The following is a 15654-nucleotide window of genomic DNA, read 5'->3' as shown; positions in this document are numbered from 1 at the left end:
TAGTTATTCGTGTTAACAATTCGGAAATATCAGCAAGAATGTGACCGCAAAGAATTGCAATCGATTTCAATACACATCCATTGACAAATTGGATTCACTTCCAGGTACCTTCAGCTGTGGTCCAGTCACAATTCAACACGAGCAGCTTTCAAGCTGATAAATGCGCCTGCGCACTACGGCTGACCCTTCTGGTTCCTGCGCGTAATGCCACGACGTTAGTAGCGGTAGACACAACATACAAGATACAGTTCTAACTGTAAGACGAGAAAATACATAAATACACCACTTTCAGTCGGTAGCCCATTCACGTGTAGCACGAACACATTCTCTGTAAGAAACCGCAGTCTACAGCAACTATGTTGAAGTTGTTCCTACTATGCACACTGGCGGTTTTAAGCCGGGCTGATATCGGCGAAGAAGATGATGTTCTGGTGCTGAAGAAAAGTAATTTCGAGGAGGCTTTGAAAGCTCACCCAAACATCCTAGTTGAATTCTGTAAGTAAACTACCTGATCATATAAAGGCTTAGACAACATAACTTGTTTGCTTGCCTGCTAATTTGTTCACGCATCTATGCTAGCTAGCGGAGTTCGCTTGCCGCTGTGTTATCAGCTTCACTTCAGTTACGGCGAAGGTGGAATGGCATACCAACGTCTTCTAGCTAGCGTTCCTGATTTCTTATCTGGGCAAACGTTAGCGACCAATTTCACTAACTAACGTTAGGCCTGTCTCATACATTAACTGTTGATTGCACTGTTGGCCGTTGAATTTCAAGTAGTAACGTTACATATTTTGAAGGAATTTGAGGCAATGTCATTCCCAGCTAGCTAACTGTAACTAGTGACGTTAACTAGGTAACTAGTTACTGCACATTTTGATTAACCTCACTAGTACGGGACTTTGTTGCATTTAGCTAACTATCTAGCTAGTGTACCTGGCACACAGGCAAATTGAACATTCAGTGAATCCCGATCTAGCCGTCACAGGACTGATAAATAAAAAACCGAGAGTCACATTCGTCTGTGACCTCTCTTGTTGGTGAAAGTGCCGGTTTCTTTACCAGCCTTGGTTGCTTCATAGATCTAGAAGTTTATAAACGTGACTACAGCTTATTGTTTGTTTAGCTTACAAAGGATGGCTTGTGCTTCTGTGTACCCTCGAGAGAATACTTCATGCACGATTTAGATGTGCAACAGTGCATGCAAAGCATCTCTTGAGTGATGACACCATTCAGTCGTGTGGATACATCAAGCAGACTCCATTAGTTGCTAGAGTGACGTGTATGGTTTGATTCATTCACCACTTGAGTTTCGATTGCTAGATATCGTTTCCTGGTCATGCAGACTTTCTACTCCGGTTTCAGTTAGGAGCTTTGAGTTTTGATGTACGTTTACTGACATTCACATAAATTGCTGCAGTGGTTTTGCGACACATTTGTTCAATGCTTATGAACTTGGTTGTTTCCACTTTTTCTTAAGTGCAATGGGTTTCTTTAATAAATAGTGTTGATGTTACTAGCAGGCCGGTCCTGCTACAACTGTCAAACTCTGAGCTATTCTGAACTTTTAGCTGACAAGCCTACAGACCAATCGGAGAACTCCACGACTCGGACATTCCAATGAGCGACGTGGGGGAGGGCTAAAAACTGTTCGCTCACGTGTCTCACGGACTGGCTGGACCTGAAGGGTTAGATGAGATTCTCAGTTGACGTGTACTTCAAAGTTCAATCATCTGTTCAACTTTTGTTTCTCTCCTGGCTGATGGAACTTGGGGGTTTTCTCCACTGAAACTAAGAAACACTGCAATGAAAACGCACCAATTCATTTTTATTTAAGTTTTGAAACTATGATAAACATAATATTTAGTTAAAGTAATTGCTGTAGGACTGTTTTATAATTTGAGGAAATATCCTTTGGTCTTTGAACTTAAAACCAAGCTTAATAGACTTGTCAAGCTTATGGTGATTTCTTGACATCTCAAGGCCCGTTAATCACACTATCACAGGCAGTCAATGGGTTAAGTTTGTTCAAACTTTCATGGGTTTTTTCATGGGGTTCATACATTCAGAACCTTTACAAGCCATTCTATGTCCTCCATAAGAAGTCAGATTAGAAATCCACCTCTTCTCAGGCAACGTTTTCACTATTTTAGTTATAGCCCAAGACTAGTCGTTTCAGTAAGCTAATTGAAAACTAACTTGCCGGATTAGGTTTTTCCACGCCCTCTAAATAGCCTACTGTAAGTAAATGTTTTGCTCACTTATCTGGAAATTCTAAATACGCAAGTATAACGTAGTATATCAACAGAGTCACTACAGTATTTGCATCTACTTCACCCGTCGGTGTGAATCTCTCGGCTCTGAAGCTGTGTGGTCTAATTCTATTTCTACGATTTCCTTCTTTCTCCAGATGCCCCGTGGTGTGGCCACTGCAAGGCCCTGGTCCCGGAGTATGCCAAAGCTGCCAGCATGCTGAAGGCAGAGGGCTCAGAGATCCGCCTGGCCAAGGTGGATGCCACAGAGGAGGCAGAACTGGCCCAGGAGTATGGTGTCCGGGGGTACCCTACCATCAAATTCTTCAAGGGGGGAGACAAGGAGTCGCCCAAAGAGTACTCTGGTGAGTAGTGGAGTGGTGTATGTTACAGCTAGGGCTGGCACGATTGTCGTATAACCGTCAATAACTGTGAACTAAAGAAAGTACTAATCAGAATCGTCGTACCCCGTTAATTTCAGGAGAAGGGATGGGGTTCAACTTCATATTTAAGGAGATGTAGTTCACCCAATAGCAGTTCGTTTTACATGAAGTGGATAAAGTTTAATAATTTTATGAGCAGAATGTCACGTGCGGGATGAAGCTTTATTTCCAAAAGTTCCAAGCGGTCAAAACCATTTGCTTTTCAGACTGGGGGGGTTCACGAAAGCTGTGTTTTCATTAGGTATGTTGTAACTCATTTTCCTATAATGCATTGGTCTATAAGCTACCGTTTTTATTTTTATAAAAATTTAAATTGTGACAACGTGTCTTTGCATGACAATTAATCGTTACCTAAAATTCCATAATCGTCACAGCCCTAGTTACACCATATACTGCGCTTGACATGATCGTGGACTGAGTCCATAGGCAGAACTGGGCTGTACTTGGATAGCCATTACAAATTTAGCCCAGTTTTTCACTTTCTCAAGTCAATTGGACAAGGCTCTACCCTAAATTTCTTTTGATTTTCAAATAACCAATTATATCAAATAAGATTATCAACTGCCAAATGATTCTATTGTAAATTATTGATCTCAACGACTAAATCTGGAACAACCTAATTACTCAATGCCTAAGTACCTCAGGGACTGGGAGAACTGTTACCAACAAAGTGATAAGCTGTGTCATGTAGTCCGGTTATGATCATCAGGCATAGATCATGTGTATAATTAGATAATTATTTTCTGAAAGATGGCTCAGACGCTAAGTATTGCCTTTTCTTATGCTGGTAATGTGATCTTATCAGGCAAGTGTGTTAGCCAATGGCCCATTCACTCTTCCCCATATAACTGTGACTAAATGAAGGGGCCCCTCCCTCCTCCACACATTCTATCCATGCTCTCTCCCTCCCATCCCCCCAGCCAGGCAATGTGCAGTTCCTCACGTTTGCTCACTGACTGGCTGCGTTTTCTTTTCTTTTTTTAAGGGGGGGGGGGGGGGGGGGGGGGCAGCCCTAACTTCCAGCACTCGCTCTCTCTGGGCTAAAAGCGGAGCACTCACAAGGCCACAGTATCCCTTCTCCAGCTGTGTCTGTCTGGCCTGGCTACAGCGTCACTCAGCGGTGTTGCTCCGCTGTTGCGTCATTGGCTCTTTTTGGAATTACGTGCAGGTTAATCATGAGTCAGTCCACTTAATTGGGACATGTTGGTTCTTAGAGAGCTTAAGTCTTCTCGGGTGGGGCAAACTAATCTAGCTACCTTTTTCCTTTGTCTGCCAGTAACAAGGCTGGTGTGACCGAATCAGTTAAGAAATACTTTATTAAATGAGAGGTCTTAAACGGTCCTTTGTCCCTCATAACGACTATTCAAGTAGAATAATGGTAGCAATACTTGTAGCTGTGTGTACTCAAGTACACCACTGTCGTGGCAGAGTAAATTTGCTTTTCTGCCTGTTCACCCTGAAGCATTGTTTGATCTGTCCGTGGCGGCCCGTAGCATTAGTTTCTATTCAGCCAGCCCTGCTCATGGGACCTGGGCCCTGTTCCAATATTCAAAATGCATCCTTGCGTCTGCCCTTGCCGTCATCTCTGATCTGTACATGATTAGGAAACATGAAGGCAGGCTTGCCATTCTCTTGTATTGTTTACCATGGCCAACCTTGTCTGCTCAGTGAATACATTACAGTACAATAAACAATGGAAGTAGGGAATCAATCTCATACATTATTAATGTTTGAACGCTGCTATAGTGACTTACTAGAACTGTTGTTCCCTTCCTGCAGCTGGCAGACAGGCTGATGACATCGTCAACTGGCTGAGGAAGCGCACTGGACCAGCCGCCACCACCCTGGGGGAGGTCGCCGAGGTGGAGTCCATGATCGCCGACAACGAGGTAGCAGTCATCGGCTTCTTCAAGGTGAGACGATGACCTCTGACCTACTACTTTGGCCTAGCTGCGCAAGATCACTGTGCTACTACAAGGTCAATCTGTAGGAATTCTTTGAAGGAAAGTTTAGTGCCAACTAAGTCCCATTTCCCGCTAGATGTTTCACACTTTCAGTACTAATCAATGGTTTTGGCTTATTTTCAATAAAAATACATACAAATCATTCTCACAGTTCAAATGAGTTAAGGCTTAGATGGGCATGTGTTAATCATTAATGAGTCTTACGGTTCATGTATGATGGCATCTAAGCTAAGCGTCTCTTCGTCTTCCAGGATGTCGAGTCTGAGGGAGCCAAGGCTTTCCTGAATGCTGCAGAGGCCGTCGATGATGTTCCGTTCGGCATCACCTCCAACGACGCAGTCTTCACCAAGTTCGATGTGTCCAAGGATGGCGTGGTCCTCTTCAAGAAGGTACGGAGCGAATACTTAGATTCATTATGACGTAATCACGCATCTCTTTCAAAATTACTACCCTGATCATGGTGTAACCATGATCATCGAGCTAGACATGCCTAGATGATCACTGATGGGTTAGTGGCAGCCACTGTATTAGGTCATAGTGTTTCCCTGCTAGTCTCATTGGCTGGTCTCTAAAATAAAGTGCAGTGCTTTACAGTTCAAAAGAAGGGGCAAGCTATTTTCTTTGATATAGCCCCCCTGAGATTCTTCCTTCATACTCAAGTCTCTGTCTGAGGAATTTGAGGAAGGAATTTGAACACTCATTTGAACAAGCATTTCCCCGGTAATAGCAAGATGAGGGATTCCTCTTCATTCAGATTTTACAGGGAAGGTCAACTGGTCATTAAATTTGGCTCCGACATGTAATGGTCTGAAACCTCTCCCCTCCCTCAAATGACAATGATACTTAAAAGGACCAGATGTGGTAATTGGATAGCTGTATTTCGAAGCCAAGCCACATCTTGTCAGATTAAACGGACCTGGGCTGAGCTAGGTCACAGTCCACATGGACTTTCCATTAGTTGTTATGCGACATGTTATGGCCACATTCCTGCCTTTTCATAGATATCAGACGTTATGTCAAATACATTCTTCCTTTCACCTGATAAGTCATCACTGGTCAACAAGGAAAGAAGCCAGTCGCTAGTGGGGGTTTGGGTTGAGTAGTTGCAAACATGGTCTGAAAGTCTTCCAGTATGAGGCATATGGCTGAATATCAAACTTGAGAAATAAGGCACCGATGTCTATGGGAGTAAATGTGTGTTAGATCTCAAGTTAGGATTTGGCTCCTATTCAGCAGAAGTAAGATTCCATCTGACATTTGAAAACAGATGCCACCCAAAAGCCTTTGGATTTTCATGGCTGGACAAGAGTAGACCAGACCACACTTGTCAACCTGTTTCCATCTCTATCTGTTGAGAATAATTTTTTATCCTACTTTTTTTATATCATTGCCCTTTAGTGGTCAGGGAGGGCCAGCTTAACGGCAGGCCTTTACACGTCGCAATTCATTAGATTTCTGCCTGTCATTTTAAAGGCTTAACCCTCCATCTCTAATGAGACATAGATGGGATTCCTCCATCTTATCGCCCGGTAAGCCCCCTGCTCATCAGTCATCATACTACCCCACTATTGTCTGCGTTCTCTCTCTCTCTGTGTGGTGTGTGTGTGTGTGTGTGTGTGTAATTCAACCTTGACACACACACTCCTGTGGTCTCCCAACTTTCCCTTTGTGTACCAGTAAGGGCCGACCGGCACTGTACTGCTATTCTTAACACTCAATAAAACCCCATTTAGCCTAACGTTGATTCCTTCAGCTGGTGTTACCAAAGGGATTCAAATGAGCTTGTTTGGTAAATCTGTTTGGGTTGTGGGGAGTTCACAGGCAGAATATAATAAAATGGGACTAAACTGGAAAGTTGGTGACGTATTAACGAGTTTGGCTTCCAACTAATGTTTCCTTCTTTCTTCTCCTCTACAGTTCGATGAGGGTCGTAACACCTTTGACGGAGAGCTGAGCAAGGCTGACCTGCTGGCCTTCATCAAGGCCAACCAGCTGCCCCTGGTCATCGAGTTTACCGAACAGGTAATGGCCGTGCTTCGTACCGCTGATACTGAAACCGACGTGCTCTCAAATATCCTTTCACTCACTGACTCACTCACTCGAGCACTCAGAAAAGACACCTTTCTCCAGATGAACTCTCTCCTCTGTCACACTAAGCTACAGAATCTATCGACAGCCTCCTCCTCACCAAGGCCCTATGACGGCTGTCACGAGAACCTTCAGTGCCTTTCCAACAACTTTAATACAAGCGTTTTATATCCTGAGCTTTGTTCCCCGTGTATGACATTCGTGCTTCATGACATTGTTTTCTCTGCAGACCGCCCCCAAGATCTTCGGAGGAGAAATCAAGTCTCACATCCTCATGTTCGTGCCCAAGACTGCCGCCGACTTCAACGACAAAATGGTCGAGTTCAAGAAGGCATCAGAGGGATTCAAGGGCAAGGTGGGTGGACCAGACTGAACGGATTCAAAGTGACGACCTTCATTCATTGTCCCTTATCTCCAGTAAAGGCAGTGTGCTCGTTATTCCTGATCTATTTATTATGAGAAAGGGAGTTCTTTTTTTATCCAGCGCCTTTAAAGTCATTTACTGCAAGTGTGCAGCACTGTGTCGGTATGTACCATTGAGACTGTACTGGAGTGTACATAGAATACCTACCTAGACTAAAAGCTAGATACATAAGCCTCGTATTTCATCCTCTTCCTCGCCTCCCCCAGATCCTGTTCATCTTCATCGACAGCGAGGTGGACGACAACCAGCGCATCCTGGAGTTCTTTGGGCTGAAGAAGGAGGAGTGTCCTGCCATCCGCCTCATCACGCTGGAGGACGAGATGACCAAGTACAGGCCCAAGAGCGAGGCCATCACTGCCGACAACATCGTCGCCTTCTGCACACTCTTCACCGAGGGAAAACTCAAGGTGTGTGTGTGTTGGCCTAACAACGACTACAGACTTTCCAAGTGTACATGCTCTGTGTGTGTGTTTTAGGACGTAGTGTTACTCAGATTACAGGGTTATGCTGTTACTGGGCTTTCTAGATCATTGGGGTGCCCCCTGACTGCTGATAAGTTCAGTACAGTAGGCCACAGCCTAGACGGTGAGAACAGCCGTGCCCTACTGTAGACATTGATGTACCAGTCTCTCTTACTGTTAGGTCACTACAGTGCAGTCGTCATGCCTCGATGGCTGGGCGTCAATGGCAGTGGCTTGAAAGTGCAGATGTAGGCTAACATGCTGTGCCAGAAAGTGTTACAAATGACAATTGTCAGGTCATAAGGTTTAGTGCCAGTTAGGACTTTTAGGGAGACAACCAATTGTGGGCCTGCATCACAAACCTGAACTAGCAAGTATTGGTTAGACTCTATTTATTTTAGTGGTGTGAGGGAGTATCTGCCCTGTGCAGGTTTTGCATCATTCCCATTCTATAGGAGATTGCCTCATGACTTGGGAATCAAGTGTTGCTTCGTTTGGAACTAACATAATTCAGCTCATTCTTAGTTTTGCAAAAGTCATGTAATCCATTGTAAATCTCTCCTCTTCGTGTGTCCCCCCCCCCCCCCACAGCCCCACCTCATGAGCCAGGACATCCCTGAAGACTGGGACAAGAACCCCGTCAGAGTCCTGGTTGGCAAGAACTTTGAGGAGGTCGTCTTCGACCCCAAAAAGAACGTCTTCGTTGAGTTTTGTAAGTACTACCCTCTCTCATCAATACCATATGTAAGCCCCAGGTGGTCGACAGGCTCACTTTTCAGGGGTCGATGGCCCTGATATATTTTGAGGTGCGCTCTTTTGATTACACCGCCCACGTGGAGGGAGGACGGGAGGTGGGAAGCTATCCTGAGTCTGAAACCGGAGTCTGTTTCCTAGCCCTGGCGATGCACCTTTGCGCTAAGCCCCAGCAGATGTACAAGAGACCGGGACCTAAGATCATTCCATCAGCCCTCCACATGAATCGATGTGTAACCCAAGACTGAGTAAGGAAACATTGGGATAAATTTAGTCCCGGGAGAAGATTTTATAGCTCACAACTACTAAACTTTCCTCCACTGTTGTGGTGAGCCAGAGTGAGGAATTTTCCATCCCTGGGCTTTAATATAATGTCGCTTACGGTCACTGACGTGGGGGGTAGTCAGGTTCTCGTACGACTGTGGAGGGTATTTTCTAGCCGGTTGAGGGGAGCGAGGGCGATTAGCTGGGGGCGCATGTGCCATGCTCTCTCTGCATGTTTGAAGTGTCCCAGTGTTTGGGTTGCCGGGGCAGGATGGCATTGTAGGGAGGCACAGCTGTCGTAAAATTAACTGCCAACCTCGGCAACTATAGCCCACAGGCTTGAATTAATGGGCCGTTGGCAAGCCATTCCCCTATTCCTGTCACTTTCCATTGTATTAAATGATCCGATACAGCTGTGCATTATGTTTTCCACGCAGGTGTGTCTGTGCATCAGTGAGTATTTATATTCATGCTGTTGCAATGTCGTGATACTTCTACTGTGGATACAGATGGAAGGGAAAGTAACATCATGCAATACAATAACCAGCCTACGCATTCAGGTGATGATCAATAAGCTTGTATGGGACATGAAAATGTTCATATCCCTGACTGCTCCTCTGCTCACCCCACTGCAGATGCACCCTGGTGCGGCCACTGCAAACAGCTTGACCCCATCTGGACCAAACTGGGAGAGAAGTACCAGGACAGCGCCGATATCGTCGTGGCCAAGATGGACTCCACAGCCAACGAGATCGAGACAGTCAAAGTACACAGCTTCCCCACACTCAAGTTCTTCCCCGCAGGCGATGAGCACAAGGTAAGTCTACTGAAAAGAGGTGGAATGTCTGTCAGTGTTAGCAGGCCATTTGTAACTGTTGGCAGTTGACTCCCAAATGTATATCATGACAGTGTTTTCATTGACATGGTCTTCGGCTGGTCAGTTCCTCTGTCCCACACTAGGGGATGGAGTTTGTGGTGAGACGGAGGGGCTCTGCTATATACCCAAATGTGATGAGATTATTGCATCACTACAACCCCATTTTGGAATTGGCAAGGTCTAATTCCACTTTTGGATAACATTACCATTTTTTTTTTTTTTATTGGATTATTTCCCCAACATAGCCAGCGTTAAATTGCCTGGCATTTGAGCACGGGTCTCACTTTTGAAAACCAAGCCCTCGCAAGAGAAATATTGAATCCCCCGTCGGTTAGTAGCACAACCATTCTGGGCTTTGACTCTTTCGGTAAACATCTCAGAAGCATGGCTTTTGGCCACCCACCCATCCATCCACCCTACTGAAATATCATCTTTCATTTCACAGCATTATAGGTGGGTGTGCGGTTATTATGATCAGGTTAAGTAGCTGTCACACTCACTAGGAGGGTTGATTTAGCAGCGCCAGCCGCACATGCAGAAACCCAAGCCTGCTGGCCCTCTGAGTGACTCTGCCATTGTGGTGGTGTTTACCACTTCTACCCAACCCCTCTTTTTATGGCTGCCCGATAATGCCCTCGCGTTCTTGGGATCCTATTGAGACCCTCACCCCAGCTCTTAAAGAGCAGGTTGGCATTTATTGTCATGAGTCTTGTCTTGGAGGCAGAGCTGAGCATTTCCCATTAGATAGGCCAGCTGAAATGTCAAAATTGGCTATATTAAAAAAATGCTTTTTATTTTCAGGTTAGGCAATAGGTTTACCAGTGTGGTTAGGGTTAAGATTTTACCACTTCAGAACAAGTCTCAAGATGACATAATGCACATCTGCGCTTAAAGACCCCCCCCCCCCCCAGAGGCATGCTAGACACCCTACTGAACTATAGCCCATAGCAGTCAACTACAGAAAGCTTCCTGGAAGAGGCTGGCAGCCTTAATCGGGAGCTTTGTGTTGGTATTCCCCTTGCGAAGAGCCCTGGGGTTAACCCTGACCCTGAGCCATTCCTCCTTGTGACAGAGCCAGAGATGGCTAGGGAAGGGGGCAGCTGCACGAGTAGCCCCAGGCTCTGCCTCTGTCTGTTGGCTCGCTATGCTCTGTATTAACTGACTGGCTAAGACTACATGGGTCTGGAGGCAGAGCTCTGCGACTGTCCTCAAGACCAGTCCTATAGTAACTGGTTCTATAAACGAGAAGGGCCATAAACAACACACCTTTGGCCTTCTCTCATCCATCAATAGTTGTGTATCGCCTCTTGACTGCTCATTGGTACAGATCTGAACATGGCTGGAGGCCTGAAAGGTTATTGGCTCCAGATTCAAATTAGCACGTGTTGTTGAGTGACCCCACAGGTTGATTTGAATAATTAGACATTTGGATAAGATTTCAGTAGTTATTTGACAAATGGACCACTGGACTTTCTTGGGGTTTTAAAGCTCCAATTTTGCCACATTTGATAGTTGGTGGTGCATGCAGTCAGTCTTGCTTGGTTAGAGCATTTTCTTCTCATGAAAAAGCAGAGGAGAATGATCCATTTGTATTTGAATCCCTATAGAAATTTGATGCATGGGATTTTCTTCCATGCAGGTGGTCGACTACAATGGTGAGAGGACACTGGAGGGCTTCACCAAGTTCCTGGAGAGCGGAGGCAAGGATGGAGGAGCACCGGCTGGAGAGGAAGGAGAGGAGGATGAGGGGATTGATGTAAGTACACGCCTTGGATTGGTATGATAAACGGTTTGTCTTCATGCTTAAGCAGACACTACAATTATGTTTGCATAACAGATTTGCATTAAACCGCAAGGCATTGCTATGCGGTCAAAATGAAATTGTGCAAACCGTTTCAAAGCCCATTTGTTTTACTTGCCGTTTTGATCTGAAAACGCCCACCTTTTTCACAATTACTTATTTTTTTACACGGTCGTATGCTAAGTGCACGCTGAAATGTGAATGTTGCTCAAGGCCGCTTTCAAAGTGTCAAAAAAATGATGCGTTTGAATTACAGCCAACCCCTATCCAGTAAGAGTAATGCATTGCTGGACAGGGCAGGAGAATGCAGCAATGTTGGACGTTTCACTTTTGGTGCAACGCATCCTGATCAATTGAATTCTCCCCAGAAACGTATTATTTGTCAGTGTTGAAGTCTGGTGTCTTTCCCCATCTCACTTTCCAATCCAACCTGGAGGACACTGGGTCTAGTGGAGATGTAGGTCAAGCTGACGAAGACTTCCATAAACTCAGTCTTCAAGCACAGCCAGACAGACATGCTCAATACATGACCCATTAGGGCAGAGACAGTCATAAGTCCAGCAGCCCATGTCTGTCATCAATGATGGAGATGACAAACCTTACCCACTCAAAATCCTGACCTGAGATTGTAATAATTCTGACTAATAGAATTTATACCAGGATATTCCCTAATGCCCAGGTGTATGAAGTAATGCACGAAACGGAGTAAGATATTTTGAGAAATTGAATCATGTTCCTTATGATGCCATCATCCAAGACTTCTTGCACAAGGGAATGATGGGATTTTTCTCTCCATTTTGAAGCCAAATGACAAGAGCCAGTAATCTCTATCTAATGCTTCTAAAAAATAAAATAAAAGCCTAATGGCTTTTTGAGATGTGGTTGGGGTTTCGCTCCTTCCCTGGCACCTAGCTGGGTGCTAAGACCAGGGCCTGCATCCAAAACCCACTGGAGATCCAGCTCAAACTAGTTGAATGCCCTCATCCCACTACCACACACCCCACCTACCACACCCCCTTCTCAGAAGTCTAATTGCAGACCATTCCCCGACTGCGGTCGCTAATGCCCACTGCAGCTGTCGCCGCTGTTTACCAGGCTCTCCCTTGGGACCAGACCTCATGTCCGAACGTGCAAGTCAATATCCTCAACCCCACCTTCCTCACCCCCACATCCTCAGTCAACAGTATCCCTCCCCCCGGCAGCTGTGACTGAATGGCTTCTTTGCAAGACTGTCATTTAAAAAATTTTGGGTTGCATACACATATTTAACAGATGTTATTGCGAATGTAGTAAAATGCTTGTTCCCAGCTCCAACAGTGCAGTAATATCTAACAATACACACATCTAAAAGGTAAAATAATGGATTTAAGGAATCTATAAATATTAGGATGAGCAATGTCTGAGTCCAAAGTGTTTGATGTATAGACAACGTGGATAGAATGTGCAGTGCATTCGGAAAGTATTCAGACCCCTTGACTTTTCCACATTTTGTATCACTGCCTTATTCTAAAATAGATTACTGGTACATAATTTCCCCCCCATAATGACAAAGCAAAAAACAGGTTTTTAGATATGTTTGCAATTTTTTTTTTAATGAACTGAAATCCCATTTATGTAAGTATTCAGACCCTTTACTCAGTACTTTGTTGAAAAAAAACTAACAATTTAATCCATTTTAGAGTAAGGCTGTAATGTAACAAAATATAGTTAAAGGGGTTTGAATACTTTCTGAATGCACTGTGTGTAGATGGCTGGATAAATGGATATGTGAAGAATAGTATATGTACAGCACTAGTTAAATAGGATATGCCTTGTCTACAATGCAGTATATACATACGAAGTTAGAAAAGCAGTAAGTGTTATTCATTTTTAATGACATACTGTTTAGGTTACCATGCTGTATTTGTTCATGCGGTCTGCCAAAAGTGATGAAAGGGCATTTCAGTTCAACCTCAGTGCCCCACATATGTCTTGTACTTAGGTTGTTTTCATATGTACATATGTTTCTCCAACAACCTTTCAAGCATGTCATGTTGCCCTTTTTCCTTTTTTTTTTGAGCATATATGGTTTGTGTCAGGACAGCCACACAAAATGAGCTGCGTAGTATCCTCCCACCACAATGTTCAGTATAGCATCCAAGCTTTCTACTCCCAAGAACTGCATGCCCAGTCAGGGCAGACTCAGAGAGCGGCTTCCTCCAGGCAGGTGTTAAAGACCCTCTCCTCTCTTCTCCTAGGATATGGAAGACCTGGACGAACAGGACAGTGATTCTGACGCCGACGGTGGCGACCATGACGAGTTATAAGACCCGGCGAAGGAGAGACGAACCCCCACCCCTTTTACCAACCAACCACCATCACTTCCACCCCTGTTCTGTGAACACTACTACTTCTCCTTTAACTGCTCCTCAGTCAGTCTGCAGATGTGTGCAGGACCCTCGGCCAGCCCCCCTCCTGAAGCCACCTCGACAACCTCCATGCCCTTTCTCCCTCCCGCTGGACCACATGGACTCGTCTGTCCCCTTGTCATGGGAACTCAACAGAGCAGAACGGCACCTCGTGGTCTTAACGGCTGTTTTCGTTACCAACGTTCCACATCAATCAAACGATGGCGTTGATTGCCAAAATGTTAAAAATGGCATTAAGATACTGTGCTTGACATATCCAGGTGGATCCACAAATTGGGTTATGTACCTGTCATTTCTTGTCGAATTACTTTCCCCCAGTCTGCCGCAGTGAGGATGGTGCAGTTTTGTGGTGTAGCTGGTTTTTAGTTTTGGGATTGGGGGAGGGGGGGGGGGGGGGGGCTGCTTATGTTCTTGTTCCTCTGCTAGGCTTTCTGAGGGCCAGAGGTGTTATATGGTGGGATGTATGGACTGATCTCTCAGGGGACTTGGGGCCATCCTATTGTCTTTTTGTAAAGAGTAACAAAATAAAGAAGCAATGTGTTCCATGTAGCAGAGGCCCCTGGAAAGCAATATATGCATCTGTAGCTGAGACCAATCTTGAGGGTCACTGTATTCTTCTCTCTCTCTGCCTTTATTCCCTCTAAGTCTGCAAATCATGCTTTTCAGTTCAGTTTCCCTCATTTCAGCATGGCTACTGACTTACTTTTTTTAAAGAAAGAAAAAAGATACTTTGGAATTAGCTTGTTTTATTTAATTGTATTTTCATTCAATATATATTTTTTAAAATCTGTCATTAAATAATCTGTGTATACCAGTAATGCCCAGCTAAAGTTTTAAGCTGGGGTAGAGTTGGCCCTCTGACTCTGTTAAACCTGGGATTTGTGGGGAGGCCCAGGACAGTTTCTGTTTGTATCACTGTGTTCATAGCCTGGACCCAGATCTGTTTGTGCAGTCTCGCCAACTCCTATAGTCTTGACCAGACGACACAAATAGATCTGAGACCAGGCTACTGTGTTTATGCCGTCAGATTCCACATGGTTACTGTGGGAAGGGTTGGATACTTAAAAGGAACTGTGTTTTGGGACTCTTGAGAGCGGTCTCTGTCCTGGTTGTCTTTGGGGAGGTGGGGAACAGTGCAACAGCCCTGTACTGCCCCCATCCCTCTTGCTTTGGCTCTAACTGACGCTCTTGTCCCCATGGAGCTGTTTGTGTGCCTGGTGGTGTGTAAGTGTGTGAGTCTGCTTTTTTCTTCTTCTTACGCCCAGGGACAAGGTTGTGAATGTTTTTGTGATGTTTGGCTGGGATGGGGGGGTTGAGTAGGGCAGACCGGGGTGAGGTTCAACAGCAGCTGTTCAAGGGGGTGGGGGAAATGACTTAGAAACAAACGCATTCCATCACATTGAATTTGACGTGGAAAAGTGAAAACTGGTGGCCAAATAAATAAAAATATGAAAAAATATGAAAAATAACTTGGCTTTTATTCTTGTACTTTTTTAGCACATTGCTTCAAAATATCAATACTGTGGAGTTTTAAAGGGAGACTATCTCAACTGGATTGCCTACCATGATAACATATGTATGCCAGTAAATAGTACTTATGCTATTAAGATGGCGCTGACAGATAGGGCAGCCGTGCTTCTAGCTCCCGCAAGTATTTCGCTACACCCGCAATAACGTATGTAACCAATAAATGTATTTGAAATAGGCTGTAACTAGGGCCCAATGCTTCTAATGGTTATAACACATGGACAGTAAGTACTCCTGTCTGGAACTATGATTCAATGAAGAAAAAGTGCCAATTTTTAAGTCATGCTTACTGGATTAGTCTCTTGCATTAGATTTCCCACGACAACCAAACTAAAGCCAAATTGACTGACTTACACTTATGTAATGTTAAAGGTATGCATAGTATATGACTGACA

The 15654-nt window shown here is 44.7% G+C and overlaps 1 protein-coding gene across 1 annotated transcript; it reads left to right on the top strand.

The window, feature by feature from the left end:
- The first annotated feature begins 175 nt into the window (after positions 1-175).
- On the top strand, positions 176-15201 carry LOC129837810 (protein disulfide-isomerase-like). The gene is made up of 11 exons (XM_055904260.1): positions 176-495; positions 2408-2614; positions 4472-4605; positions 4908-5045; positions 6574-6678; positions 6974-7099; positions 7375-7575; positions 8221-8341; positions 9282-9463; positions 11163-11279; positions 13562-15201. The coding sequence occupies exons 1-11, from the start codon at positions 357-359 to the stop codon at positions 13628-13630; spliced, it is 1539 nt and encodes a 512-aa protein (XP_055760235.1). The 5' UTR covers positions 176-356; the 3' UTR covers positions 13631-15201.
- Positions 15202-15654: the final 453 nt, after the last annotated feature.

Source organism: Salvelinus fontinalis, chromosome 3 (assembly GCF_029448725.1).
Source record: "Salvelinus fontinalis isolate EN_2023a chromosome 3, ASM2944872v1, whole genome shotgun sequence".
NCBI lineage: Eukaryota > Metazoa > Chordata > Actinopteri > Salmoniformes > Salmonidae > Salvelinus > Salvelinus fontinalis.
The sequence above is the reverse complement of the archived record's forward strand: the minus strand, read 5'-3'. Positions and strand labels throughout refer to the sequence as shown.

Excerpts from the sequence above, each read along its gene's own strand:
- LOC129837810 (XM_055904260.1), top strand. The coding sequence starts at position 357 with ATGTTGAAGTTGTTCCTACTATGCACACTGGCGGTTTTAAGCCGGGCT. Across the intron at positions 7,100-7,374 it reads CAGAGGGATTCAAGGGCAAG|ATCCTGTTCATCTTCATCGA; the intron begins GTGGGTGGACCA and ends CGCCTCCCCCAG. Across the intron at positions 9,464-11,162 it reads CCGCAGGCGATGAGCACAAG|GTGGTCGACTACAATGGTGA; the intron begins GTAAGTCTACTG and ends TCTTCCATGCAG.